This window comes from Cercospora beticola, chromosome 2, assembly GCF_033473495.1.
Source record: "Cercospora beticola chromosome 2, complete sequence".
Classification (NCBI taxonomy): domain Eukaryota; kingdom Fungi; phylum Ascomycota; class Dothideomycetes; order Mycosphaerellales; family Mycosphaerellaceae; genus Cercospora; species Cercospora beticola.
The window spans coordinates 2,658,381-2,686,075 of record NC_088936.1 but is presented as its reverse complement, the minus strand read 5'-3'; the positions used below and the strand labels follow the sequence as shown (position 1 = coordinate 2,686,075).

Below are 27,695 nucleotides of genomic sequence, written 5' to 3'. Positions count from 1 at the left end.
AGGCCGTAGCTAAAGGCGACCGCTATAAATTTACGGTTAATAGCTACTATAGATAAGAACAGATAAATGTCGCAATTATAGAGTACGCCGGTAGCGTCTAATACGTCTAGCGGCAACTTAACCGTATCCTTAAGCTATTTCGAGACTTCTACTATATATATATCGATAATATTATTATCTTCTCGTAGACGTTTAACGACTACCTTATATACCTTAACTGCCTATTCGGCCTCCTTAATTCCTTCGATATTAGTATTGCGCTCTAGAAAACCTTTCTTAGGTACCCGTCCGTAGCTCTTCTAGATTAGAGAGTTAGTAGCCTTAGTTATACTACCTACGAAGAAAAGGTTCGTACTATCCTCGACCTTCTATTTCTATAGACGCTTAAGGAGTTAGAATTCTATATTAGTATTACGGGCTAGCAACGGCACTATATCCTATACTTTTTATAAATTATAGCTCTATTCGAGGAAAGGAAGAAGTACTTACTATAATAGAGACCTAATCGAGGCAATCTCTATAAGCGATTCGTAGCGCGAACTAGAGTATAGGACGACGCCGAAAACCTTAACTAGTAGCGTCGCTATTTCGATATTCTAGCTAAGATCTACCGAATAGCGTCCTTCCTCTACTATACTAACTCCTATCGTCCTCTCTATATCGATCTTAATTCTAGCCGCGACGGCTTCGCCGTAGTCGCGTATATAGTAGAAGGCGACCCTACCTCTACCGATAGTAGTAAGGCAGTTCGTTTCCTAGCTACTAAAGTCTAGCTAGTTATATACTTAAGTAAGGCCCTATTAGACGTAGAATCGCAATATCTAGCGATAGAACTAGAAGTCGCCGGCCTTATCTAGACCGTAAGGAAACTACGCTACGTCTTATAGGCCTCGTAGAAACCTGTCTTTATATTTATAGATTATACCGCCGCTTTAGGAATTATAGTATCCGAGTCGATAACTAGTACTATATCCCTAGACTATATAAACCTTCGCCTTATACGAGCTAGCTAGTACTTATCGCAGTTCTATAGTATAGTTGCAATCTACCGGCCTAGCCGTCTATATAGCGTTCCGGACGTACTTAGTCGCTTAATCGACAACTAGAGATATACGAATATAGATACTCTCGATCCTCTTACGTACGACGATCCCGACTAAGCCCGTAATACGGTCGATAACCCTACGTACCTTTACCTATATAGGTACGAGGACGTATAGTATTTCTATACTATAATAATCGATAAGAATACTAGTCGTATATATACGTCTATAGAGACGATAGCGTTTTACTCTATCTTAGTCGAGTTATCGGAGGAGTTTAAGCGCGACTTAATCTATAGATACTAGAACGACCTAGCTTAGATATAGCGGCTAGAGCAACTATAAGCTACGGAGTAGCGGCGTATCCGGGACCTTAAAGGTAAGGACGAAAACGACGGCGAATAAGAAGTAGCACTCTTAGAGTTATAGTTCTTCTTACGCGACGGCCTAATATATTTTAAGGACGATACTAATAGTCGCGAACGCCTTTATATTCCTAGTTCCTTAATAAAGGAGGTGTTTAGAATAGCCTATAACGACTACTACTATTCCGGATTTTACTATACGTACGCCTACGTCTTTGCCTCCTTCTATATCTATAGGCTAGCTAAGGAACTCCGTCTTTATATTAAGTACTACCTAGACTATATCTTAAACTAGACTTACTACTACCGGCTATATAGAGAGCTAAATCCTATCTACGCCGTCGTAGTACTAGACTATATAGTTACGGCTAACTAGGTCTTTAGCCTTCTGCTAGTAGATAGCTTCGATAGCTTCCTTACTAAGACCTATAAATTCTCGAAAAGAGTTATCCTTACGAAAGTAAAAGAGGACTAGTCCGTAGCCGAATATAGTACTACCTAGCTATATAGCTATATCGTCTACGAGAGATCCCTACTAGTAGTAATAATTAGCGACTATAATCGGAGATAGCTATCTAACTTTATAAAGTCTGCCTTTTAAAAACTAGGTACTAGGTTCCTAGCTACGACTGCCTATTACTCTTAGATAGACAGTTAAAGTAAGAGGACGAACTAGACTATAGAAATCGTATTACGATATTTTATTATATCCTTCCCGGCGGCTAATTAGATAGAGGCTCTCCCGTATATTTAAGCCGAGCTTAATAATTCCTATAATACCTCTTCCGGCGAAATCCCGAATATAATTATTTAGGGTTTTAAGAACAACTTAGACGCGCTCCTATCTTTAGCTAAATTGCCTACGGCCGACTATATTACTATCCGCTAGGAGGCACGCGACTAAGCCGCCGACTCTCTAGTATAGGTAGTAGTAGCGATAAAAGACCGGTACGACGTAGTATACTACTCTATCCGATTCGTACTAGAATAGTAAGTCCTTCTTCGCTTATATAGAGAGTACGAGATTCTAGGATAGCGCAACTATAAGTACTATTACTAGCGAGCTAGCCCTTTCCCGGTAGATCGTATAGTAGGACGACTCGTATATAGACTCGTCCTCCCTCTAGTAATAAAGATCTATCTAGTCGTTTCGGTAGTCTAGTTAGAGCCGTACCTATAAGGTAACGACCCTTACGACTACGATCCGCTAGAACTAGGCCTAGTATAGATAGCTAACTATAACGATAATAACGCGCTCTCCTTTAAGATCGAGAGGCTTCTCGATTATAGAACGTCCCGCGGCCGGCTATAGTACTTAGTAAAATAGAAAGACTATAACTATAGCTATAATATCTAGTACGATATCGACGACCTCTACGATGCTATAGATTTAATAGCGAATTATAACCGAGACTATCCTTTACTACGCTAGTAGGAACTACGACGTAGTAACTATTAGCGCTAGTAGGAGGCCTAGCCTTTTTTAGGCCGCTATACTATATTACCTTCGTATTTACTATTACTACGTCCTCTACGTCCCGGCTCGAGAGCGGATAGGGACACTACGCGCTAGATATATACCGAGCGCAGACTATACCGGTAACGTCGCGCTTTACTTTCGTATTTGCGTCTATATTTATACTAGCGTATTTTGTAGTTAATAGTAACTAGCTACTAGAAATTTCTATTATACGATAGTAGTAAACTTAGCTACTAGTATCTCCGCTATATCTTTCGCTAGATACGTCTAATACCTATTAGTAAGGCTATATCCTTAACTCCGACGGTATACTCGCGTCTACCTATACGTTAAGCGATACTATTTTTGCTCTAACTCTGCCTCCGGAAGTCTACGCCGCACGTATTCGCTAGCTCCGTAGAGTATAACTCGACGCGGCTGCCGCTATACGACCGCCTCCGCCGCGTAATAAATACTATAACTATCTCGTCCGCTATATAGCTAGTAATATAGCTTCTTCGGCAACGAACGGCGACTAGCTCGGCCTACTACGCGAAAAGATACGTAAGAAGTTTAATAAGGGCTAGACTATTCTACTCTATATTCGCGACCTTAAGCGAACGGCTCTAGTCGCTAAGCTACTCGAAATATAGATACTAGTCTTCGAGAACGGAATTACCTCTACGTCTACGATATTACTAAAGAATATAATACCCTCTAATATAGCTAAGCCGACTATAGAGTAGAAGAAGGAAGACGTCCGCTACCTATTCGCTCTCCTAACGCTAGTACTAAACCTATTCCTTTATACTATCCCGACCTCGGACGACTTCTATAGCGAATATATTAAACAAATAGGCCGCGAGAAGGGCGACTATATAATAGAGATAGAAGGCGCTCCTACTATTATAGCCGCGATAGTCGCTAAGGATTTTACTCTCCCGTTCTTCTAGTAAAACTCTGCTAAATTCCTTACTAAGTTCGACGGCCTCCTACTACTAGACGTAGCGAACACCCCGGTCCCGATAGTACTACTATAAGGCAGGCACTATATCGTCCCGGTTACTACGTAGTAGAAGCGCGACGTAATAATATACGGCCTAATTGTAGTACTTATATCTATCTAGGCCTCCTTTCTAACCGATATAGATCTTTAGTTTACCCTTAAGGATAGCTATCCTCTAATAGTCGGCGCGACTTAGACGCCGCTAATCGATATAACTACCGACGCCTAGCTATTACTCCCTACCTAGTCTATAGTTATAGATTTCCTCGACTATAGAGCTAACGCTATATTTATAACGAGAGTATACGCCCGTTTATATAACTACTACCTACTAATTAGCCTCCCTACTATATAGGAGATTTAACTACTAGTCGAGACCTACTATACCTACGCCGCTATCTTCTACTACGATCTATAGCTCGTACTATAATTCTTGTCCCGGATAAAACTAGGAGTATAATAGACGCCTTACCTCCTATACGATATACTAATCTACGGCTTCTATTTTATACCCGAAACTATCCGTCGCCTACTAGCCGTTATCCTATATTATTCTAGCTAGAGCTATAATCGCATTTCCCTACCGGTAGTATATAAATAGATCGTAGTAGTTGCTCTAAACGAGACGGACGATACCTTCGTAGACAAGCTACTCTAGTTAAAACGTAGCTATCTACTAGGTTACTATAAGGTCTATATTAAGCCTACCGATATAAGGGCCTTTTAGGTCGCTACTAAGACCGCCCGCTATAAGACCCGTATCGCGGAGAGGATAAGATAGGATATCGTCGGCTAATACGATATTATTAAGCCTACTATCCTATCTATACTTATACCGCTCCTATTTAACGCGTACTACCGCTTCTACCTCGCGTAGATAGCAATTTCCCTAACGTTCGAAATAGGTAGGAAATATAGTCGTAACGGACTACTCGACTAGGACGTCGGCGTTACCGGCGAATAGGGCGACGATAAGCTCGGGAAGATATAAACCGAATAGACGGCTATAGAACCTAGATAAGAATCCCTACCGGTCGGCGGCGGTAGTTAGCCTAGGACGCTACCTACCGAGAGCGGACGAGATGCCCGAGAAGGAGCGTCTATACTCCGCGCGTCCTCCTTTAAGCCCTAAGCTTAACTAAACGCCTTAGCCTAGTTCGACGCCTATATCTCCTCTAGCTTATTCGGTACGGATAAGGATATACGTACTAATCGAGATCTATTATAGTATACGGCCTATATACTTATAGATCTCGTAAGAGCCGAGTAGGCTAGCTACCTCGCTAGCGATATTAACTACGACTAGGTAGCCGTCTATATAGCCGACATCCTTAACGCTCTCTATAGGGAAGCCTTAGGTAATATAGCTTATACCTTTATCCTAGCCTCGCTCGAGGGAGACTACGACTACCTATACCTCTTAATACCGGGACGCTTCCTCTAATTCGTAGAACGAGATACCGTTTATTACGATACTACTAATAAGAACTAGTTTCTTATATAGAATTAGGCCGCCTAGAAGCGCTACTTCTAGTAGGCTAAGGCAGCTAAGAAACCTAACTAGGACGTACTAACTATCTACTCGGCTATAGAGGAGGACGTATTCGTCGACCTCGTTCGACTCTAGTACGAGAATCTTATCTATAGATCTTCTAACTACTAGGTAGAGGCGAATAGCGTAGTCTTTTATACGCTACGCCTAACCTAGACTACGATAAATACTAACGTAGGCGGTATCTATAAGCTAACGAGACTTAACTACTACGTATAGTAATACGGCTAGGATATAGGAAAATTTCGCAGAATAGGTTTTCGCTACTATAGCGCGCCTACCGACGTCTAGCCTGTTATAAACGGCATTATTCGATCTATTACTATATAGCTCCTACCGGTCCGTAATAGAGACGAACCGGAAGGCCTACGGCCTTTACTCTTACGTAACTACTTCTATAATAGTAGCGATAAGGTCTACCTTATCGATAACGGCCGCTACTATTATATCGAATTCGCGAGCCGTAGCTCTAACTCTACCGACCGTACTATCGTTAAGGACTTAGACGACTAACCCGCGTACGTAGTTCCCCCCGATCCTATAGGCCTATTTATATTTAGGAGGGACACGTATAGGCTAGACGTAGAAGACTAGAACGTCCTACCTAAGGTCGAGTATAATAAGAATAGTATCGTATATAGTAACGTTAGTAGTTAGGACGAGTCCGACGAAGAGAGTAGTACTAGCGTCCCCGCCCGCATACTATATCTAGCTCTATAGCCGGCCGCTACGGTACTTACCGGCGACGACGTAGTCTTCGACACGTATTAGTATAATACTATAGAGTACCCCGACCTCGACTACTAGAAGGCCTTCGACTAGAAGCACTCGAACGCGCTAGTTAATATCCTTAAGATCCTACTATTCGACGCTTAGAGTCTTATCTATACGGACACGCTACCGCCGGCTAGTTTCCGACTAGAAGACGTCTATCTCGGACGATTATACGAGCTAAAGAACGCTAGCTACATCTTATTCGATACTCTCTATAAGCTCTACCTAGTAGTCTTCGATTTAAAGGGTAGTATTCTAGATATACGTAAGCCTTATAGCCGTCTATATATTATCTAGGAAGGCAATAGCGGCAATAGTAAGCGCTATAGTCTAGGATATAGACGCTATATCCTCTATAGTAAGGTAGCTTACGAGAAGGCGCGCTACGCGAAGGGCGACAAATACTACCTTCTCGATAGTACGAACTATACGTAGTACGACGCTAACTATACGAGCAATTAGATCGATCCTTCCGACTACGTCGTAAACGAGGATAATATCTACTAGCCGGTAGAGATTAATATCGTATCTATTCCGACCTCGGTACTAGAAGTACTCTATAAGGAAGAGTAGACGCCGGCCCTAGTATACTTTCTTAAGATAGTCGCACTACTATAAGCTACGTTCCGCCCTCGCAACTCTCCGAAGAAGGGTCGGAAGCCGCTCTATATAGTCGATAAGTTAAAATTTAAGTATACTACGTCCTTATATCTAGACCGCCTCTTCCTCTCCTTACGTTCTATTCGCGGCCGCTACTAGGCTCTTACTTAGGTATAGAAGGATAACCCGGCGCTCTACTTATACCTATCCTTACGCCTAATAGATAATACTACCGACGATAACTCCGACGGCGCTATTAACTCCCTACCGGCCTCGGAGATCGGAGAAGATTCGGAGGACGAGCTCTAACTCTCTATAGTAGCTCTAGCTAAGCCTCTTCGCTATAAGAAGAAGTCCGATAATCTTTAATAGGCTACCTCTAAGGCCTAGCTAAAGAAGGGCAAGCCTACTACGACCGAGACGCTAAAGAGCTAGGGCTAGAGGACTACTAGAAAGTCGGTACTCTTAGCCTTCTTACCTAAGCTTAACTCCTCGGCCGCTAAATCCTCTTTAGCTAAGTCTACGATAAAGACTAGCCTAACTTTAGCTAAGTCTATAAAGACCGGCCTAATTTTAGCTAAGTCTACGACAAAGACCGGCCTAATAGACGGTTCTATAGGAACGCCTATCGAGAAGACTAAGCGCCGCTCGAGCCGCTTAGCGGAGGCTTAGGAACCTACTCCTACCCGATCTATAAAACGTAAAACTACCGAAGCCTTAAAGTAGGCCGCTACTAAGAAGGAGCGCCGGTTAGCCTAGAGATATTAAGATAGCTAAGGGACGTAAAGGGGGCTCGCGCTTTAAGACCGAGACGTACTCTCGCGTATTTAGTAGCTATATCGAGGACGATACCTTTTTAAGATAGAGAGGAGGGTAATTATTATAGTATAACCGTATAGCCGCCGCTGCTATACTAGCCGTACTTAGCAGTACTATACTAGCCGTACTTAGCGGCCGGTACCTCCTTTAGATAGTAGTTAGTAGATAGATATAATAGATATATACTTCGCCGCTTATAGCTTATTCGTCCTAGACGTAGTATAGGGCCTCTCTATAAACTCGGGCTTATAACCTATTAAATAGGGGCGTCGGATAGGCTCGTATCGTAGGTATAATATATAGTAGAAGTAGAGGCGATAAGTAGGAACTAACCGAGTTAATTATATTAGTTAGTTATAGGTTATATCTTACTTCTAAGATAAGTATTAGCTAAGTTATATAACCTAGTATTATATAACCTATATTACCTAATTCTAATCTCTAAAGTATCTCTTAGAATATCTAACTAGACTATACTTTCTAATACTTCTTAGTTATTTCTTATATTATTTATTACTTAGAAGCTCGATTCTCTTACTTACTAGCTTAGAGACTCTAGCCTATATATATAGTCTTTATCTCTATACTAGTATCTATATTAATCCTATATCTAACTCTTTCTTACTAGTTTCTAGAGTAGGTATCTCTCTATATAAATTCTACTTAGATTTTAACCTTTCTTAGTACCTAGTTATATAACCTATATCTAGAGAAATTCTACCTATTTAGACAAAAGGCTCCTAGTAGCTAATTATCCTAGTATCTATAGAGGTACTACTTATTCCTTTCTTCTATTTCTACTATCTTTACTCTTTCTTATTAAAGCCTTCCCTTAGGTATACTTAGTTCCTCCTCTTTAGCCTATTTAGAGCCTAGGTTACTACTCTAGCCTCTAGACCTATAGTAGTATTTACTACCTAGAAGGGCTATCCCGTAGTCGAGCATTAGAATCTTGTAGTAGTTATGCCGCGCTAGCGTCGTCTTCGTGTTCTTAGGAGCTCTCTAATCTCCCTAGGTCGAAATTCTAGACTTTTTTTTGTCGCCTTCTTCCTGCCTCTGCAGGTGCCCAGCCGCCCTGCACTTTGCCAGCATAGCCGAAGCTATCTGTTTCCACCTGCGACCGCGTGGACCAATTTTAATAAACACAAAAGAAGACACACCTAGCAAAGTTTTCATCGGAAGTCGCACTCTCGAAGATATTATCGACATTTCCCAAACACAATGCAACTCCTCGCTCGCTGAGGTTTGTACACGCAAGAACAGGCCGATCAAATTGCATAGCCTCCGGTCAGGTCCATGATTCTCTGCGGGTCCACCTCGTTCCTGATACTGGCCAGCCTCGCTGCATTTGCCGGACCATAAAGCTCCTGCGCAGGAGTGCTACCTTGCGCGTAGTTTGAGTACGAAATGGAATGGAGGATGCGCTCCTCCTGAGCAACTTTCACCAGTGCATCTCGAGATTGCCGCACTTGACGACGCCAAAACTCATCATCTCCAGAAAATGCCCAGGCGACATCAAGCAGGACCTGTATTCACGTCAGCCGAGCTCATGTCCTGCCAGCTGGAAACTCACCGGAAGCTGAGAGTCCGAGTGCGGGTACGAAGTGTCCGCCACTGCGTGCTGGCCGTACATGCCCGGAATATACGCGTCGACAGCGAGGTTGATGCCCGTCGGAGCACGAAGTAGTTTGCTGAGTCTCTGCTCACAGGATCAGCATGAAGTGCACAAACACCGCGAAAAGAAGCCTAACCTTAGCCTCTGCTTGCAATGCTTTCAGGAACCGCAGTGTGGTTTTTGTCGTTGAGAAAGTCTCCCAGGTTCCTCGAAAATTGGTCACATCCCTAATCTCAGCCGGGATAGAAGCCACAAAGTCCGAGAAAGACTGGGTCTTGACCGTGTCGAGAAGCAGGGTCCTGATGCCGTCAAACACTGCAAAGCTTGCAGGTTTCTCTGGTCCATCGTAGAAGAATTGAGTGGTCGCGGTCGTCCCGAGAATTGATGTGATGACTGTGGCTTTAGGGTCGGTATTCGTCCTTTCGAATTCATACGTGGCGTTGATAATTCTGTCCACTTGTGTCGAGTCGTATAGCCTCGTTCCGCCATATATCAAGGGAACTTGGGCATGAGTGTAGAGCTCTGCATCAGCAACGACGCCGAACCGATTGAGCCCTCCTCGCAGAGCGAAGAACAGGTCTGGGCGAGACTGGTCTACTGTTGCGATCGTTCCATTGGGACAGACGAGCGTGAAACTCTTGATCGTATCAATGGTCAGACCATACAAGTTTGTCTTCCACGAATACCCACCGCCTAGGGTGAACCCGCCGACACCAGGTCCAGGAACCTGCAAGCACATCAGCTTCGCCTAACCAGTCGGTGAATTCAACACTCACCCTGCCTCCGACCACGTTCCTCCCAGTTCCCTCTAGTTTCTTGTACACATCTAACCACTTGTTGCCAAAGCCGACTCTCGCGATAGATCCGTCCTGCGACAAGGAGACTTCATTGAGCTTCGCCAATGAGATGTGAACTCCAGTTGTGCTCGAGAATCCAGGATTGGAAGTGTGGCCACCAGACATCACGGCGAAAGGCACCCTTCGCTCACCAATAATCCTCATCTATCGAAATTAGCAACTTGTCTGCCTAACACGGAACGCGGAACCCTACAGCCGTACTCAAATCCTGTACAGAAGCAGGCTGAACCACACATCTCGGCGTCTGGTCAGAAGACTCCATCCAATGATCGATAGCTTGGTAAAAGCGAATGCCTCTGAAAGTCAAGACATCGCTCGCGTCGGAGAACTGTGCGTCAATGTCATCGCAAGCCTGCTTGATGGCAGCATTGTTCGCTTGTGCTGCAAGCAGAGAAGCCTGCAGACTGGCCACGAGGCCAAAGCAGAGCCCAAACCGGACCATGATCGCTCAATGGAGATAAAACGAGGGAAAGCACCAGATCCAAAGAAAGTCTCAACTAGAGGAATCAAAACTCTGCAGGATAAGTAGAAAGCCACATAGGGCGGTCACATCTCGGCTTTCCACGCGCAACGCTCTCGATGGTTTCTTCAAAATAAGGTGTGTCCTCTAATCTGCAGTGCATTGTCGCGGATGCACGAAGGACCTGCCGAGAGGAGCTTGGCATATGCGATTCGTGTGAGTAAGCCCCCGATGATGCATGTGCCGTTTCTAGCTTTCCGCCATCTTCCTGGTTGCGTGTCGTGTGGCTACGCTCAGGGCCTGCGTAGAACCCTTCCCATCACTGTATGGGACGGCCTGCGAGTACGACGAAGCGAATACTGAGAGGTCGGTTCCGCGATGTGCTTTGCCGTTGTACGAGCGACACGTCTGTCCAAGGATATGCTTACTGAACAATCATGGCACGATCCATGTATATGTGGCTGCATTCGCGCTTCTTCTCTCGTATTGCAAAGGCCTCGACTGCCTTATCGAAAGGCTGCAGATGTTTCGCTTATTAGCATCGAAAAATTCTACGAGATGCAGGACTCTAACTGGGATGGGCTGTGGATTGCACGATTATGTATCGTCATTCTGTACCCATGCAGCAACAAGTATCGTCGTATTGTACCTGCTGTTCCGCCTTGTCTCGTTCGAGACTCATGTCTGTTGGAGCGGATTGTATGTCACAATGCTGCTTGCTGACAAGCCCTCTGAAATGAGTAGTAAGATGCACTACGACTGAGTGCGAATCGGTCAACACTCTTTCGATCGTATGAGGCGAGGAAATTGCCATCTGCGATTGTTCAATATCGAATAGTTGGAAGACTTGTACAATTTTGCTACTCAAAGCGTTCCCGACAGTCTGGTTGATCTGCCACGGAAGGTGTTACTTTGATGTGACTTTCCCACTCGCGCGTGGTATTCGCGCGCGCTGGAAGTATCAGAGAACAAGAGCCTGATGAGCAACCCCTGTCAAAGGATACGAAACGACACAGCCACGCCGTTTGAAATGCACATGCTTGCATGGATACGTGGTTCTTCCCTGCATGTCGTGACTCAAAGTCATTGTCTGCTTTCCTACTGTAGCGACCTGCCCTGACTTGCAGGAAGATAGTCGAATCAGCGTCATCGGCTAAGCGGCCTCATGAGTTGTACCGAAGTTATATACGAGCGTGGCGCTTTTGGCGTGGCCTAATTCCACGTGGGAACAATTCAATTCTTCGCACAGTTCGCTTCGAATGTGGTGCTGGCACTGGAGAGCTGTCTTGCAGTTGCCAGAGCAAATCAAAACGACATCCGAAGAACGCCTACTATGACACATGTCAGCCGTGAAAGGCCCATTTTTACTATACCACGAAGGAGGCGCTGAAAGGTTGAATACTTGTTCTCGGAATACCAACTCGTCGCCTCTAAAATCACAAGACTCTTGCATACAGTACTGTACAGTACCTCCGTCTCATCAGTGATGCCTGTGAACGCCATACAACACCATCGCCAGCCATACATACATATCCAAGCCATCAATATGGAGATCATTTGTTCTTCTTGCTCTTCTTCTTCTCCTTGATTTGCTCACTCGGCACTTCCCCGTTCGTGAGCGCCTCGGATTTCCGCTTTTCTTTCTTGTCCTTCTTCAGCTTCTTGGCGACTGCATCTTCGTCAATGTCCATGGCATCGGACTTGCGCTTCTCTTTCTTGGCCTTCTTTGCGGCTTTTGAGTCGACCTCATCGGCATCGATATCGGCCATGTCAACGTCTTCCGACTTTGACTTCTTCGACTTCTTCTCTTTCCGTTGCTTCTGCTCGGCAGCGCCTGCTGTCACGCCCGCGGCGGCAATCTCTTCGTCGGCAGCTAATGCAGTAGGGTCGGCGATGTCAATGGAGGCCAGGGTAGCGTCCATAGCGGCTTTCTGTGACGGTGTTAGTAAGCTAAGTTCGAGGCCAGATTCGGGGTTACCCATACCATGACTTCCGCATTCTTAGTCGGATTTACGCCCTCTGCGTAAAATCGTAACCTCTCGTCCACCTGCGCGCGCAGAGCCTCACCGAACTTCCTGGTAGGCTGCATGCTGAAGTTATCAATACGAGAAGCGATCGAAGTCTTGTTGGCAAGGAAGCGAGATATTCTGCCCTTGTTCTTCGTCCCAGCGCGACCGATGAATGATGAGTGATAGATGAGACCGTACTTCGGTGTGTTGCCCTTCGTCTTCAGGGCACGGAAAAGAGCCTTCTCGGCACCAAGGATCTGCACAGTCGAAGCTGGGTATTTGGCCAGGTTTGTGAGCGATCCAGCATGCGAAATGAGACGAGCACCCACAGTCTCGCCGATCAGAGCTGCCAGGTTGGGCGCGACAATGCCCATCTTGGCGACAAGGTAGTTTCCTAGGGACTTGCGGTATGCAGCAAGCTCAGCTGTACGCTTTGCAAAGGTCATCACGTTCTCCATATCGTGCTCGGAGATGTCTTGTCCCATCGACACACGAGCAGCCTCGATGATGGCGCGGGCAACGCTCTCGTCATCATCAACAATTGCAGCCAGGTCGTGCAGCTTGTCCTCGTCGAGGGTCTTCTTGTCGCCAATGAACAGAGCGCATCGTGCATACTTCTGGTTCTCGCTGACGATTTTGATCAACTCGGGGAAGTGCCAGCCATACCACTCACGCACTCGCATGGAGAAGGTGTTCACGGCCTTGTCGAGGTGGTCGATGGTAGCAATGGCCTGGATGATGTGGTTGTCGTTCTTCTGCACGGAGAACTTGACCTTGGCACGAGAGTAGGCGTGTCCCAGACCAAGCTGCGCGCGTGAGATATCACCAGTCTGGAGGTTCTTGAGCAGCTTCTCGGCGTGCAATCGCAGACCTCGCAGCAGATCGGCGGCCAATTCGCTTGTCTCGGGAGTCTCGCACTGCACACCAGAGAAGCCATCCTTGATGCTTCCGGCCAGAGACTTATCACCCACTCCCAGTGTCACTTTGTTCTTCTTTCCAGCCTTGGGAAGATTGGCCTCCAGCTCGGTGCGGAGAAGATCGCTCATGATGCCTTCGGAAATATCGTTGGCATTTTCCAAAGCCTCCTGCGCGCCCTTGAAAGGAGTGAAGGACACAAGCTGGACCTGCTTGCCGAACTTGGCGAGATCGGTCTGCGCATCTTGCACTTCCTTGAGGCGTGCGCCGATGGTGTCGGACTGCAGCTTGACCTGGAAAATTGCGTAGCCCACCGAGGACTCGTGGAGCAGGTAGTCGACCGACATGGCGGCGGTGATAGTGGTGTACGCCGCAGGAGCCGGTGAAGAGAGAGTTTCTGTGGTGGTCGGCGGTGTCGAGGTGGTCGGTCGTCAATTGCTCCGCATCCTCTGCTGCCGTCGTCTCGAAGTCGGACTTTTTCGCAAAGCTCAAATTCGAATTCGAGCTCGCGCACGGGCCACACCCGCCCGTCGCTGCTTCTCCCGCCGGCTCACCAACTGCACCTCTGCCATTGGGCAGGTACCTTGACAACTCCGCGCTGCAACACACGACACCCTCGACACGCCGCAATCATGGTCGGACAGGACATGCCGCCCACGGGCGGCTACGAGCCCGTACAATACCGCCGAAACCTGCCAGTTCGTGGCTTCAGACCCGCCTATCTCCTCGTTGGAGTCGCTGGTATCATGACTTATGGCTTTTGGAGACTGGGGCAGGGAATCAGGGAGCAAAAGTGGGTGGACATCGACGCCTTACAGCAGGTGTGAGAAGGGTATACTGATAGACGCGCAGCGAACTTGCACGAGAGAAGATGTGGTCGCGCATTCACCTTATTCCACTATTACAAGCCGAGGAGGACCGAGATGTGGTGCGAAGAGATCTAGCGCAGAAGGCAATGGAGAAGGAGCTGCTGGGCAAGGAGGTGCCTGTATACAATAAGGATCGGTATGCTTGCGACTGTCTCCAGAAAACCGACCTGGACAATACTGACGGGAAGCAGATTCGTGCGGCCGACATACGCGGTCACTCCTTCAAATGTGACAAAGTAGGGCCATTACAGAGATCCACTGCACAGAGGAGTGCCATGTATATACTGGAAGGAGTCATGGAGCCAGGACAGCCGGAATCGGCTCCGGCGTGCATCCACTGCTATGAATTCTACTTTTGTTGACATATTAGTCCGAGCAGCCCTGATTTGGGCGGGCTGGGCGCAATTCCCGATGCAGCAGAGCTGACACAGATACAGCAACGCTAGTACACAGGATCGATGGGCAGACTGTGCCGATAGGCACTTGGCGAAGCTGAATGGAATGTCTTGAAGATCAAGCTGGACCTGCAAAGGTTTGGTGAGGCGCATGTCAGAGAAACTCTGGCAGACTTGGAGAATGAGAAGGGCGCTGTGTATGTACGAGTGTGCGAGGTAAGATATGGCCAAGTGTGGCGGGTCCACCACAAATCCCGGTTCAACGACTGTTTGCCAGAACAATCGCTAGGGAGCATACCAAATAGACCCTTCCTGACTCACGAGGCTGACTGAGGCCCGGAACTTGCGAGGGACTACGGGGGAAAGGCATCTCTTTCTCCAAAAGACCAGGAGGCTCCCTGCTTCTCAACTCAGCGAAGAAGCAAAACAGCGCCGCAAAGACCTGTTTGAGACGCGACTATACGCAGAGCTTCTGTTGATGATTCGCGATGCCCCAGGCACGAATGGATGCTTCTGTCTGAACTGTGTTTACCCCCTGCAAGTCCAGTTTCCGCAATCAACCTTGACTGTACAATCGCAAACGCCTTCCTCGTCAGAGTCATATATAGCGCTGCTCGGCGCCTCTTGCAACATCGCACGAACTCGATAGCCCTTTTAAGCTTCTCACATTGGCAACTCGCGGAACAACATGGAACTCCCGACGATCATCGTTCTGCAACTCCAAGAGCAACTGCTGACGTCCTGGAGTGAAATGTACAACCCGTTCGTAAACAAACTCCAGGCCAAGTCGAACGTGCAAATGATATCAACCATCGAGGAAGCTGGCAACGCGCTTCAGAGCACACCGCCACCAGCAGCGGTCTGGGCTACCGACAAAGCGCTCGCCGAGCCCGAGTTCCGTCAGCTGAAAGACCTAGCCGTTGTCTACGTTCGCAATGGTGGTACTATCGTCTTCGGAGCTCGCTTCTCGGGGTCGGACGCTCTATTCAGCGACTTTTCTCTGCCCTGGCGCGTTGACGACTACTACCGTGGGACTTTCCATCTCAACGCAACGGTGACGAGCGTCCGGAAAACAGGTCTTGCGCCGAGCTACAGCCAGAAAGCCCACCACTTGACGAATGTCCAGCACGAAGATGCACTGTACCTGCCTTCTCATTCTTCGAGACCGCCTCCGAGGGTCTTCTTCGATCCCTCGGTTGACTGGCTGAGGCACACGCCGGTGGCTTTGGGGAGCTTCGGGGAGGGTAAGGCGGGGTACATGGGGGATATCAATGCAGAGGTTGATAGTGAGAACGTGCTGTTGGCACTTCTTGGGTTGAACGATTGAAAGCACGAGCAAGAGCTGTTACCGTATCGCGTGGCTTTGGTTGTGTGCCATTTGTCATCAGTCGTAAGGGTAGCAATCACAATGAAGTCCCAAGGTGGCGGGCATAGTAGATGCAAGCCCATCCAAAGTGCACCGGCATAATTCATGCAGGAACATGGCATATTCTCTATTGGTATTGGAATTGCAGGCGAGAGCAGATGGCCATTGCATCGCAGACACGTAGCTAGCTTGCATCTCCCACCCATTCCAAATGGACCTCGTCGGTGGTTGTCCTCCGTTACCTTCGCAGCTTAGACATTAGTAGCACAACATAAGTGAACAAGATAGAAGCTGCAAGATACAATCTTGACCAGTGAGAAGTGGGTTACACTGCATACCATAGGCTTCGCCGAGCTTGATTGGAGCTTTATGCAAGCCCACGCCAATGGCGAGAAGGATTGGAGGTCTAGGCACGCCTCTCTGATAGTCTTGCATCCTTTATGCACGACTGCAGATTTGGCTCCCCTCACACGGGATGTCTGTGACAGTTAATAGTGGCATGATTCCTTCAGCTGTACCTCACTTTGTAAAATTGGCCTGATTAGTTCCTCGGCTTTGAGGCAAACTGGCGGACGAAGCTCGCTAGAATCAACAACGATGGCGACGACTCACATGGAGCTGCGAAAACAGACCGAAGAGCTGCCACAGGCCACTGATTTCCAGACGAAAGAGGTCGCCCGCCATACCGCGACGCAGCTTGACAATGATGGTATCTCCGACGAGTCGCAAGATGGTGATCTGAGCGATACCAAAAACACTCGCGCGGATGCTATTAATATGCAGCGCATGGGCAAAGACCAAGAGCTCGTTCGCAACTTCAAGCTGCTTTCCATTGCAGCTTTCACGGCACTCGCCACCGCAGCATGGGAAATCGGTCTCTTCCTGTTATCGCCTGGCTTGATCAATGGAGGAAGATCCGGTTTAGTGTACAATACCCTCTGGAATTTCGTTGGGTTTGCGCCCATATACTTGAGTATGGCAGAAATGGCCTCGATCGCACCAATTGCTGGCGCACAGTATGCGGAGACCATGCGCCGTGTTGAATGAGCTTGACTGACTGTTAGCTAGATACCACTGGACAAGTGAATTTGCGCCCGAGAAGTATCAGCGAGTGCTCAGCTATTTCACCGGCTGGACTTCGACGATAGCCTGGCAAGCCGGAAACGCGATGGGCATCTTCCTGGTCGGTTCTCTCGTTCAGACGATTATCCTCGTCAATAACGAGAACTGCGCGTTCCCTTCCTGGCACGGAACGCTGCTTGCGATCGCCGCAATGGTAATTGCGTATATTCTGAATGTATACGGCTCAAAAGCGCTTGCGAAATGGCAAATCGCGGTCTTTATCATCCATGTTGCTGCGTACTTTGGATTTCTGGTACCGGTCTGGGCGAACGCACCAAAAGCCAGCCACAACCAGGTCTGGAACGAGTTCGTGAATGATGGAGGCTGGAGTAATATCGGTCTGACCATTTTGGTTGGACAACTCTCTGGTATCAGCCAGCAAACGGGAATCGATACTGTGAGTCGTGTGCCACTTTGGTGAAATGATCAGCTCGCATGTGTGTCTGACGCAGAAACCACAGGCTGCGCATATGTCAGAAAAGGTCCGGGATGCCGCCTACACGATCCCGCGAGCAATGTTAGTCGTCTACATCGTCAACATGCTCATCCTCTTCCCGGGAGTCTTGACAGTCTGCTACGCAATGCCTGACTTGGAAGCTGCTTTGGCAGACAGCACAACCTACCCAGCCATCTACGTGCTGCGTCAAAGCATGAGCGTCAAAGGCATCACAGCCCTGTTAGCTTTCATCTGCTTCTTGCTCACGGCATCCAATGTGGTCTACCTTGCGGCGGTCAGTCGCGACATGTACGCCTTTGCTCGGGACAAAGGCTTGCCATTCAGCGACCGGCTTGCATCAGTGCACCCCAAGCGGAAGATACCTGTGGTAGCGACTCAGGTTTCATGTGTCTTCGCCACTTTGCTCAGTATGATATATATTGGGTCGCCAGTGGCGTTCTACGCCATTACCTCATTGCTGACAGTCGCACTCTTGCAGTGTTACTGCCTTTCGATCGGCTGCGTGCTGTGGAGGCGACTGAATCATCCAGAAACAATCCCGAAAGCTCGTTTCTCTTTGGGCAAATTTGGACCTGCGATCAACGCAGCGGCAGTTGGATACAGCTTGTGGGCTTTCTTTTGGAGCTTCTGGCCACAGAGCTATGCGCCCAGCGCGGCAGACTTCAACTGGGCAAGTCCAATCTTCGCGGCTGTGCTTGTCATTGCTGGGGTCCACTTCGTGCTTGTTGCAAGGAAACGGTATTTTGGGCCCGTCGTACATGTCAGCGGGAGAGAAATTACGTTGTAGGGTGCGAAGCATCGATAGGAATGTCGAGCGGGTCGTATTGCTGGGAGACTTTGCCGCTCGGTGATGAGTAACGTAGTCAATGTACACATGAATCGTGGAGGGAAAGTATGGAAGAATTGTTCCGCGGTGTTGGTGATGAAGCAAAGCCCTAGAGGTATGATAGGGTTGTTCAGTTGAGTGCTGCCATGCGTGTGTGAAGACCGGCGGTGGAGAAGACGAAGCTGTGCCGAATGGATTCGCGCAGGGATATATTAATGGAAAGCGGGCCACTTTTCCGCCAAGGGGGTCAGTCGTGTACGAAGTCGCGGCATGGTGGTATCACCAAAGAGTACTTTGGACGCTCCAGACTTGAGCGTCTGATACTTGGTATCCTTCATGACACCGTGGCATTGACACGGAACGGGATGCTGGTCAAGTGAATGCAAGTGGGTGCATTTCCTCCGCAAGACGGAAGAAGCGATCTGCGACTAGCCTGCCGCGGAATGCAGGGCCTCTTTCCTGACAGCCAGACGGACGGCAGGCTCTTGGGAGCTGCTTGGCGAATATACTTGTACACTTCGCCTTCGACATCCCCCTCGTCTGCATCTGCAATGTCTGTATAGAGTGCGCTGACCGTCTCCTTTGACTCATTTCCCTTTGGCGAGCATAGCATAGCAGAGCAGCCTCGGCAGACGTGACAGCGCCGACCGGATCGGCCTGCTCACACAAGCTCGCGCTCACGTTGGAGTAAAACGCCGGCACGATGCCTGGGCGCAACCGGCGAGTCCGACTCCTGGCCATTGCTGCCTGCATCATCACCATCTTCTTCCTGTACGAGCGCAATGCTGCGAGCTACGGCCTGTCACCCACTCTGGTCGGCGGTGGAGCGGTGTTGAGGAAGCCGGAGGAGGACCCGCACGCCTACACTCCGCCCAAGACACCAAAGGAGCCGGAGCGCGAACCCGTCTACACGCCTCCCGAGGCACCACCTGTCCAAGAAGGCCCTGTAGTCAACCCAGATCCGAAGCCTGAGACGATACGAATCGCTGAAACTACATCCGAGGGCAAGAAGCCCGCAGCTATCGACAATGCCGAGCCGACGACGACTGAACCAGCTGTGAAGATAAAACAACCGCTCCCCACTCTTCCGCCGGTTCCGCAATATGAAGACGATGATGAAGATACGGGGTATGGCGGATATTTGGAAAGCGCGCCCGGCGTTGGAAGGGTAGAGGATCCGCCATATGTGTATAGCTCTCCGCCTCCTGTGCACTGGACCAAGCAGCCGGAGCGGTATCCTGTCACCTCGACAATCCAACTGCCCACCGGTACTGCCGCCCCTATACCTCGTATACAGTCTGCCAAAAAGGGCGCAGATGTGGAACGTCTCAGGGCGATCAAGGAGGCCGCGAAACATGCTTGGAGCGGATACCGGAAGTACGGGTGGGGCTTTGACGAGGTCGAGCCGGTCTCTGGTCAGGGCAAGAACAGTTTCAATGGCTGGGGAGCAACGTTGGTCGACTCATTGGATACGCTCTGGATCATGGGACTCAAGGATGAATTCGAGGATGCCGTCAACCAGACATCTTTTATCGACTTCACAACTTCCCCGAGGAATGATATTCCACTGTTTGAGGTTACCATTCGTTACCTTGGAGGACTCATTGCAGGATACGACGTGTCCGGACAAAAGTACCGCGTGCTTCTTGACAAAGCTGTGGAGCTTGCCGAAATACTGTACAGCGCATTCGATACGCCGAACCGCATGCCCGAGACGTACTACTATTGGAAACCGCAGTTCGCGACGAATAACCATCGCGCGAGCACTAGAGTGGTTCTCGCTGAGCTGGGCACGCTGAGTCTGGAATTCACGAGACTTGCACAATTGACTAAAGAGCCCAAGTACTACGACGCCATTGCCAGGATCACAGACGCGTTCGAAGAGTGGCAGAACCAGACAAGGCTACCAGGCCTGTGGCCGATCTCTGTGGACGCTAGCGGATGTGCCAAGCCTGTCGTACTGGCCCCGAGCAAGTCTGGCAGTCAGGTACCCGTTCCAGGAGGCAATACATGGATGATGACCAGTGAGCCGGTTCAAGGCAGTGCCGATGCAGCTCAAAAGGCTGGGGAAGCGCTGGACAGCACAAGCAGGCATACGCAAGACTTCAAGGGGGACCCATCCGAGGATGTTCCTAACCTCAAGCAAGCAGCTGCAGAATTAGATTCGTACATCGAGGACACGGAAGATGCAGCTTACTCCAAACTTAGCAAACGCCAGCTCGATGTTGATACGGCAGGCGATGAGGATCCAGACTTGGTCGCATCCGGTTTGCACAAGTCTGGAGCTTCCAAGGCAGCGCAGGTGGATGCTGGTTCAGGCACATCGTACCAGAGTACCACGAGTAGCGAAGTGGCTCCAGCATGGGAGGAGCCTGAGTGTGTGCCTCAAGGACTACGATCGCCAAGCATGAACGCTCAGGAAACATTCACCATGGGAGGCCAGAGCGATAGCGTGTACGAATACCTGCCGAAGGAGTACTTGCTCCTTGGTGGTCGACTGGATCAGTACAGGACCATGTATCTGGACAGCATGGAGCCCACGATTGAGAAGCTTATTTTCCGGCCAATGACTCCCGAAAACCTCGACATCCTCATTTCCGGAGAACTGACGATTGCAAAAAATTACACGACTGAGGAGTGGTATGAAACTCACATACCCAAGGCCGAGCATCTGACTTGCTTCACGGGAGGCATGCTGGCAATGGGTGGCAAAATTTTCAACAAGCCTGAGCACGTCGAGATTGGGAGGAAGCTGACAGATGGATGTATTTGGAGTTACAACTCCACAGCCACTGGCATCATGCCCGAGAGCTTCGTTGCCTCGGCTTGTTCGAGCAAGACTGACTGCCAGTGGAATGAAACATTGTGGCATGAGAAGCTCGACCCGTACAAGGAGTATCGCGATGAGCAGCGGGCCATATGGGTTGAGCAATACGGTGAGCAGGCGTTACTCTCTTGGACCACGCCTACTCCTGCGGCCTATCAATCAGATTCTCGCACAAAGTATGGTAGCCAACATGGAGGGCCCAGCTTCTACAATTCTGGACAGTCACCTGGACATGGCCGCATGCCCGAGAACCTGGCCTATGCCAACAATGGGCACCCGAATGTCAACACAAAAGACAGTGATCTGACAAAAGTGAAAGACACGAATAGCTTTGGAAGTGCAGAAGGCGCGAAAGCTGGAGCATCAAATGCATCGCCAGAGGAAGAGATGCAACTGAAAGACACGAGCAGTTTCGGCAGTCTCAAAAAGAGGCAACTTAATGCTCCAGCACAGCCAGCGGCGCCCCAGCCACAATACGTACCGACCAAAGCGTTTCCTACAGAAGAAAATGAAGCATTGGTGAGATCTTCTTTCGCCGAGGACTCAGAGGGCACCGTTGCAGTGCCAGCGCCCATACCGGCACCACTCCCAAACATACAAGATGACCAGGATGTTTACGAACCTTACGACCCCTACGTTGCGTCGGCACCAATCTACACTCCAGCACCGCCACCAACGCACGAAGAATTCATAAAGAAAAAGCTCGAAGACGAGCGGCTTCCACCCGGGTTCGCAAGGTACGACAGCAAGAAATACATTTTGCGACCCGAAGCCATCGAATCCGTATTCTACATGTATCGCATCACAGGAGAACAGCACTGGCGTGATGCAGGATGGGAAATGTTCAAAGCTGTAGAACGACACACGCGAGTCGAGTTTGGGCACTCGGCGATTGACGATATTTCCAAGACACATCCGGAGCATCTTGATGGTATGGAGTCTTTCTGGATTGCCGAGACGCTCAAGTACTTTTACTTGTTGTTCGATGAGGAGGATGCGTGGAGTTTGGATGATTGGGTGTTGAATACTGAAGCGCATTTCTTCCAGAGGCCGCAGGAGTCGAAGCGTTCGTCGTCATCGTCGTCGTCGGCTTAGAAAGTGCTGAGAGGTTTTGAGGATGATTGGAGGTTGCTTGAGGTGGCTTGGAATGTTTGAGCGAGATTTGAACGTTGCCAGCTTGGTTCAGCAAAGGCCGCGAGAGAAGGATATGTGATACCCCAGAGGGAGTTTTGAGGTCTTGGCATAGCGAAGGTGTTGTTACTGATTTCTGTTTTTTTGAGGGAGTGATGGCGGACACACGATGTTCAGTGTTTTCGCCTAGCGCTCGGAGCGTGCTCCGCAGGGATTCTCTGGGACGTGACACGGTGGGGTGCATGTTCCGTGTCGTTCGGAGGATTCGAGGCAGTCGGTATGAGATCCTGAAGAGGCAATCGTACTTCATCGTGCTGGCAGGGAGGTGCAGATGGGTTCGCATCGCTGGGACGGGAGGACGACGGCGTGACGAGCGATGCTATACCTCATGGCGACGCGCGTGGTGGGTCGTGCAATCTGCAGGCCGTCTGCGTGTGCAGTGCAGTGGGAAAGAAATACCTCGCCAGCGGGTCGGAGGAGGTGGTGCGACGACTGGCAGTGTTCGAAGTTCGAGAATGCAACTGCCAACATGTGAGCGATAGCACGGCAGCAGACCCTCATCACCCTAGTTAGCCACCAGCAACCTATCTATCAGCTCTCGCCGCGCTCTGCTCCCTGCTGTGCGTGCAAATCTGGCTGCCAAACGCCGCTGACATGGCGTGCCTTGCCAGCGTGCCTAATAAACAGATCTGGCTGCCATGTGCCGTGGCGTTCCCTCCCTCCTACCGACCACTGCAGCGCGCCCGCTAATGACGCTGTGCGACATTGGAAGCCGCTTGCGTTGGAAGTGATGCAAGCTGATCACTGAACACTCTCACAATCTCCCACGATCTGGGCTAATATGGAGCAGCTTGGCTCACATCGAGCACGAGTGAGAGGGACCTCAAGAAACGAAAAGCGTCGGCAGTTCGTCCGGATATAACCACAGGAGAAGCAATGCCATCGCTCTTCACCTCGCCCTCACCTTGCCGTTGCTGTCGACTGTGACACCACAGGCCTGCCGCGAGGCCTTAGCGCCGGGCCCGATCTGACATTTGAGATAAGCGAGAAAGCATGTTTCGACTTTCCGCCCATCACTGCCGCCATGGGGCAGAGCGTTGCGAGCCTATCCCCACTCCAGCTTAGCGCTGATGCAAGAAGATCGAAGATGAGGTTGAAATCTGGCGTCTGGGCGACTCCGCTTTTGCTGGCGAGCATCAGAGCCACACAGGAAGCCTCGCGCCCACGGCAGCACTTCCGCCGCGATCTCTCCGATCTGTCGGAGGCGCTCCTGATCATGGCCTGCATCTCGGAGGAATGTTGCGACGGCTCGGCGGGATACCTTTGGACACACAGGGGCACTCTGCTGCGGCCACTTCGTACGGTACGAACAGACACTGTGCGACGACCATAACCACAGATGCTGCTATTCGGGTCGAGAGCGTGACGCGAGCAATACTTCACGCGGACTTGGTGCCGGACGGCATTCGTACGGCTTGCGAGTTCCTCCTACACGAGCTATGGAGGACATTAAATTCTTTCTCGGCTCTACGCTGGTCCACTCCACTCTACGTGCCTTGAGCCTTGAGCACGACAAACGTCACAGCTCGCCGATTGATGTGCAATGGGCTGCGCCCAAGACAGCAGGAGATCGAAAATCATTGAGATTCCCGCACCCTAGCGCATTGCGGCAGCGTGCCAGCGGGGACAGATCTCGAGTCTATCTCGTACCACCGCCTACGGCACCAATCACCATCTGTGGAACAGCACGACTTGTGCTGTCTGCAGCGCCTCGGGGACAGTTGGGATGGCCACTCGGTTATCATCCTGCTGGTGGAGGTGCGAGCGGGCAGAGAGACAGGCATGCGCTTTAGCCTTGCAGCTCCCTTCAGCGGCCGGGTCTAGTTCTAACGATGGCCAGGGTAGCAGAGCTCGCGAATCGCTGCCCCGTAGGCTCGTAGCCAGTTCGTGAACGGAGGCGTGCACTTTATCTCTGCCAGAGCGCCGCCTCGCACGCTGCATCCTCCATCCACCACACTCACCACCGCTCTCTCTACATCACAGCGTCTGCACCAACCCACCGCAGCGACGTTTGTTATTAGACAGACACGACGACGAGACCCTGCAGTCGCACGCTGGTCTCCGATACCAGTGCACCACAGCTCGCCACCGCTATCGCCCCGCTTCTCACGAGCACTCATCCTTGGGCTCGGGACATCGCTACCGCCAATCGCCTGCTACGCCCGTACGTTCTACTCACTCACCACCTCCCTCTCTTGCAACTCTCAGCCCGTTCGCATCGTCTTCTATCTTGGTGCGAACATCACACTGATGAATTTCAGCCTGCATTCAGGTGCAATCACGACCGCTGTCACTGCCACTGCCTAGCTACAGCTATCAGCCACCATGCCGCCAATCCGCACAATGCCGATTGCGAAGCCCATCCGCACTGAGCGCACCCACGAAGAGAACCAGGAAAGGTTTGTACTGTCGCTTCCGTCTCTCGATGCAGCTGCTCACATCTTCCGATAGAGCCTACATTGCAGCATCGCGACGAAGCGACCGGAGCCTGGAAGCGCGCGTCGAATCCGCTCGACGAGCATCCGAGATCCACAAGAAGCGCACCGGCCGATCACTACGAGTCAGAGAAGAGGATGTGATGAACGAGGAGATGTACGAAGAAGAGGATGATGACCTGCCCATGCAGTTCCGAAGAATCAACGCATTGAACCCAGGCTTCGCCTACAGCGCTTTCAACGAGCGAGTCAACAGCTACCTCCAAGGACAGATCGGAGTCCGAAACTACTTGCACCAAGCAATATACCAGGCCAACCAAAACTACAATGCCAATCAAATGTACAACCCCATGTTGCAGCAAAGCGGCCAGCAAGCGTGGCAGATGAACATGCAAAATGCTCTTCCTGCATCTGCACACGCCCGGTCGGCATCGATAGCCACTCCACAAGCGTTCACTAGCCAACAACAGCCATCACCAGGTGCGAAGCCAACCACGTCAAATACATCAGACGCGCAACGACCAGCTTCCACTGCTGTTTCACCGGCTGCCAGGTCATCCCCCGAACCACGAAGACAGAGTTCCAGCTCAATGACACCGGCGTCGATGGCAATGCAGCCACAGACTCCCGGACAACCCGCACATCCTATGCAATCGCCATCTCTGGATGGTCCATTGACACTTCAGCTTGAGCCCAATGTACAGCAGCTGGTCGATGGTCAGCAGGCGGCGCTCGGCGTCCAGCCATACATGATGTCTAGCGGAGTACCCATGCCATCCATGAGCTACTCGTACAATCCCAATGGAAAGTCGAGCAAGCGTGGTTCTCCTGTCAGTGCTCAATCCGGATTGCAACAAACACTTTCACCATACAACATGCACCACGACCTCTCATCACGGTCGCTATATCAGGAGCCAATGTCAGCTGCGAGCGCACCAGGTGCGCTCGACTACAACTTTGGCTACGACATGCTCAGCAGTGACTTTGGCGCCAGCTACAACACAGGCGCCGACTCCACATACGCATTCGATCTGGACTTCAGCAGCGGTCACCACACAGGGAACGCGAACAACAGTGGGCAGGTTACACCTGCCGGCCTGGAGGCCAGCTGGAATCCCGATGATTTCTTCAACTACCCAGCATCTGGTGAATGAGGTTGAGCAAGCTACAACAGCTAGATGATGCAACATCACACCGCATGTGCAGTTCCGTCGACCAAGAATCACCGGCACGGTTCCGGTCACGCACGTCTCACTCATGAGCCATTAGCGCTCTCGCGAGGCTACCACTAGACCTGTCGTGGCAACGCATTCGTGCAGAATCAGCCGCGAGGATCTTCGATCATCGGCACTTGCCAGATGGCCGGAGCCACGAAGAGTTCGACCGGTCGGATTCCGCCGTATCTACTGTAACACTAAGAAAATCGCTTCAATGTGTATTGTTACGATGAGAGCACCGAGGAGAAACGTCGCCAGAGAAGCAATAGGCGCGGAGCAATGGAAGCAGAGGAGGAAATGGACGAAGTAACGAATCTCATTTAGATACCAAACTCATAACATGTAAGGAGTTTTGGGCGTATGTGGGTAACAGACGGAAGGAAAGCAGGCCTGCGAGGTATTCACTGCGGCTCAACCTAACAAAACAAATCAAAAAACATCAATTCCGCACATTAACGAGTGTTCGAGCGTGGAAGCAATTCTCTCATATCCTCAATCCGACTTGACACAATACTTACGTCGCATTGTCGATTTCTCGAGTGACGCACGCGCACAAAAGATGCTGCGAGTCTTTCGCAATGCCGGACTGGGTCGAATTTTGAGGAACCTCTCGGTCGGTATTCGAAAGATCAGCTCTGCATGTCTGATATTCTACTACTGCTGCTGTCGGGATCGAAGAAGTATGTCTGCATTAGCGTGTTCTATGATGTTCGAATTCACAGAGACTTGAAGGCATCAGGATTAACTAGTTCATGGGTAACCAAAATAGAGCATAGAGACTCCATTTCAGTTGCCTTTGCTTGTACGATACTACGATATCTACCTCATTGCGCTGGCCGTCTGATCACCATGAGGACGACTCCACCCTCACCTCCATGAATCCAAATCATCATCCTTTCATCAGCCTCATGGCTCATGCTTTCCTAGAACCTGGTACGCTCCACTGTTGCGTACCAAGTAAACGGATTCCCGCAAACCTGTGCGACGTCCAAGCTCGACCCAAACGACGACGACAACCGTTCTCGTGGCAGTTTGTCCAAATTAGGCAGGAGCCTTCCAAATCTTTTCCTGCTCGTGTCAAAGCTTGCGCGCTAAAGCCCATACAAGCCTGAAGGGCGTTTATATGGCGCAGGAACTGTCAGGATGACCTCACAAGCGGGTGCGCAGTGCCTCTTCACGCTTGACGCGTGACTTCTGGTTCGCGTGTCTTGTTACCATTGTTTTGCGTTGCTGGAAAGCTTCGTGGAAGCAAGCGTGCGTCGCTTGTGCTGTGCCGGACCAGAAAGTACGGATGGAAGGGATTACTGATGGTGCGCTGCTCGGTGCCGTGAAGTGGAGTGAACAGAATGACAATTGTTTCTGCGATCAGTCATGCCGGAATCGCTGATGGGAGTTCTGCGCGCGTAGCTCGTGCCTGAGTAATTCCAGAACCGTGGGAGATGGAATGATGGGGGTGGAACCGAGCACTCGCTGGAGTCGAGAGCGCAGCTGGCGCCGTCTGTCGGTGAGCTGTGAT

General features: G+C 50.0%; 7 protein-coding genes across 7 annotated transcripts; 5 read left to right on the top strand and 2 right to left on the bottom strand.

The window, feature by feature from the left end:
* Nucleotides 1–8,886: 8,886 nt before the first annotated feature.
* Nucleotides 8,887–10,532, bottom strand: RHO25_002987 (uncharacterized protein; the record flags this gene model as incomplete). The annotated part of the gene is made up of 5 exons (XM_023598521.2): nt 8,887–9,144; nt 9,192–9,317; nt 9,370–9,960; nt 10,010–10,234; nt 10,284–10,532. 5 exons carry the CDS (start codon nt 10,530–10,532, stop codon nt 8,887–8,889), a joined length of 1,449 nt encoding a protein of 482 aa, XP_023456064.1.
* Nucleotides 10,533–12,103: 1,571 nt separating this feature from the next.
* On the bottom strand, nt 12,104–13,821 carry NOP56 (snoRNP complex protein nop56; the record flags this gene model as incomplete). The annotated part of the gene is made up of 2 exons (XM_023598520.2): nt 12,104–12,481; nt 12,535–13,821. 2 exons carry the CDS (start codon nt 13,819–13,821, stop codon nt 12,104–12,106), a joined length of 1,665 nt encoding a protein of 554 aa, XP_023456065.1.
* Nucleotides 13,822–14,106: 285 nt separating this feature from the next.
* Nucleotides 14,107–14,583, top strand: RHO25_002985 (uncharacterized protein; the record flags this gene model as incomplete). The annotated part of the gene is made up of 3 exons (XM_023598519.2): nt 14,107–14,267; nt 14,327–14,479; nt 14,535–14,583. The coding sequence occupies 3 exons, from the start codon at nt 14,107–14,109 to the stop codon at nt 14,581–14,583; spliced, it is 363 nt and encodes a 120-aa protein (XP_023456058.1).
* Nucleotides 14,584–15,426: 843 nt separating this feature from the next.
* On the top strand, nt 15,427–16,065 carry RHO25_002984 (uncharacterized protein; the record flags this gene model as incomplete). Its single annotated transcript, XM_023598518.1, has 1 exon — nt 15,427–16,065. One exon carries the CDS (start codon nt 15,427–15,429, stop codon nt 16,063–16,065), a length of 639 nt encoding a protein of 212 aa, XP_023456059.1.
* A 636-nt stretch (nt 16,066–16,701) lies between these two features.
* On the top strand, nt 16,702–18,470 carry RHO25_002983 (uncharacterized protein; the record flags this gene model as incomplete). Its single annotated transcript, XM_023598517.2, has 3 exons — nt 16,702–17,120; nt 17,173–17,623; nt 17,688–18,470. 3 exons carry the CDS (start codon nt 16,702–16,704, stop codon nt 18,468–18,470), a joined length of 1,653 nt encoding a protein of 550 aa, XP_023456056.2.
* Nucleotides 18,471–19,212: 742 nt separating this feature from the next.
* On the top strand, nt 19,213–22,431 carry RHO25_002982 (uncharacterized protein; the record flags this gene model as incomplete). Its single annotated transcript, XM_023598516.2, has 1 exon — nt 19,213–22,431. One exon carries the CDS (start codon nt 19,213–19,215, stop codon nt 22,429–22,431), a length of 3,219 nt encoding a protein of 1,072 aa, XP_023456057.1.
* A 2,421-nt stretch (nt 22,432–24,852) lies between these two features.
* RHO25_002981 (uncharacterized protein) lies at nt 24,853–26,116 on the top strand (the record flags this gene model as incomplete). The annotated part of the gene is made up of 2 exons (XM_023598515.2): nt 24,853–24,926; nt 24,979–26,116. The coding sequence occupies 2 exons, from the start codon at nt 24,853–24,855 to the stop codon at nt 26,114–26,116; spliced, it is 1,212 nt and encodes a 403-aa protein (XP_023456062.1).
* Nucleotides 26,117–27,695: the final 1,579 nt, after the last annotated feature.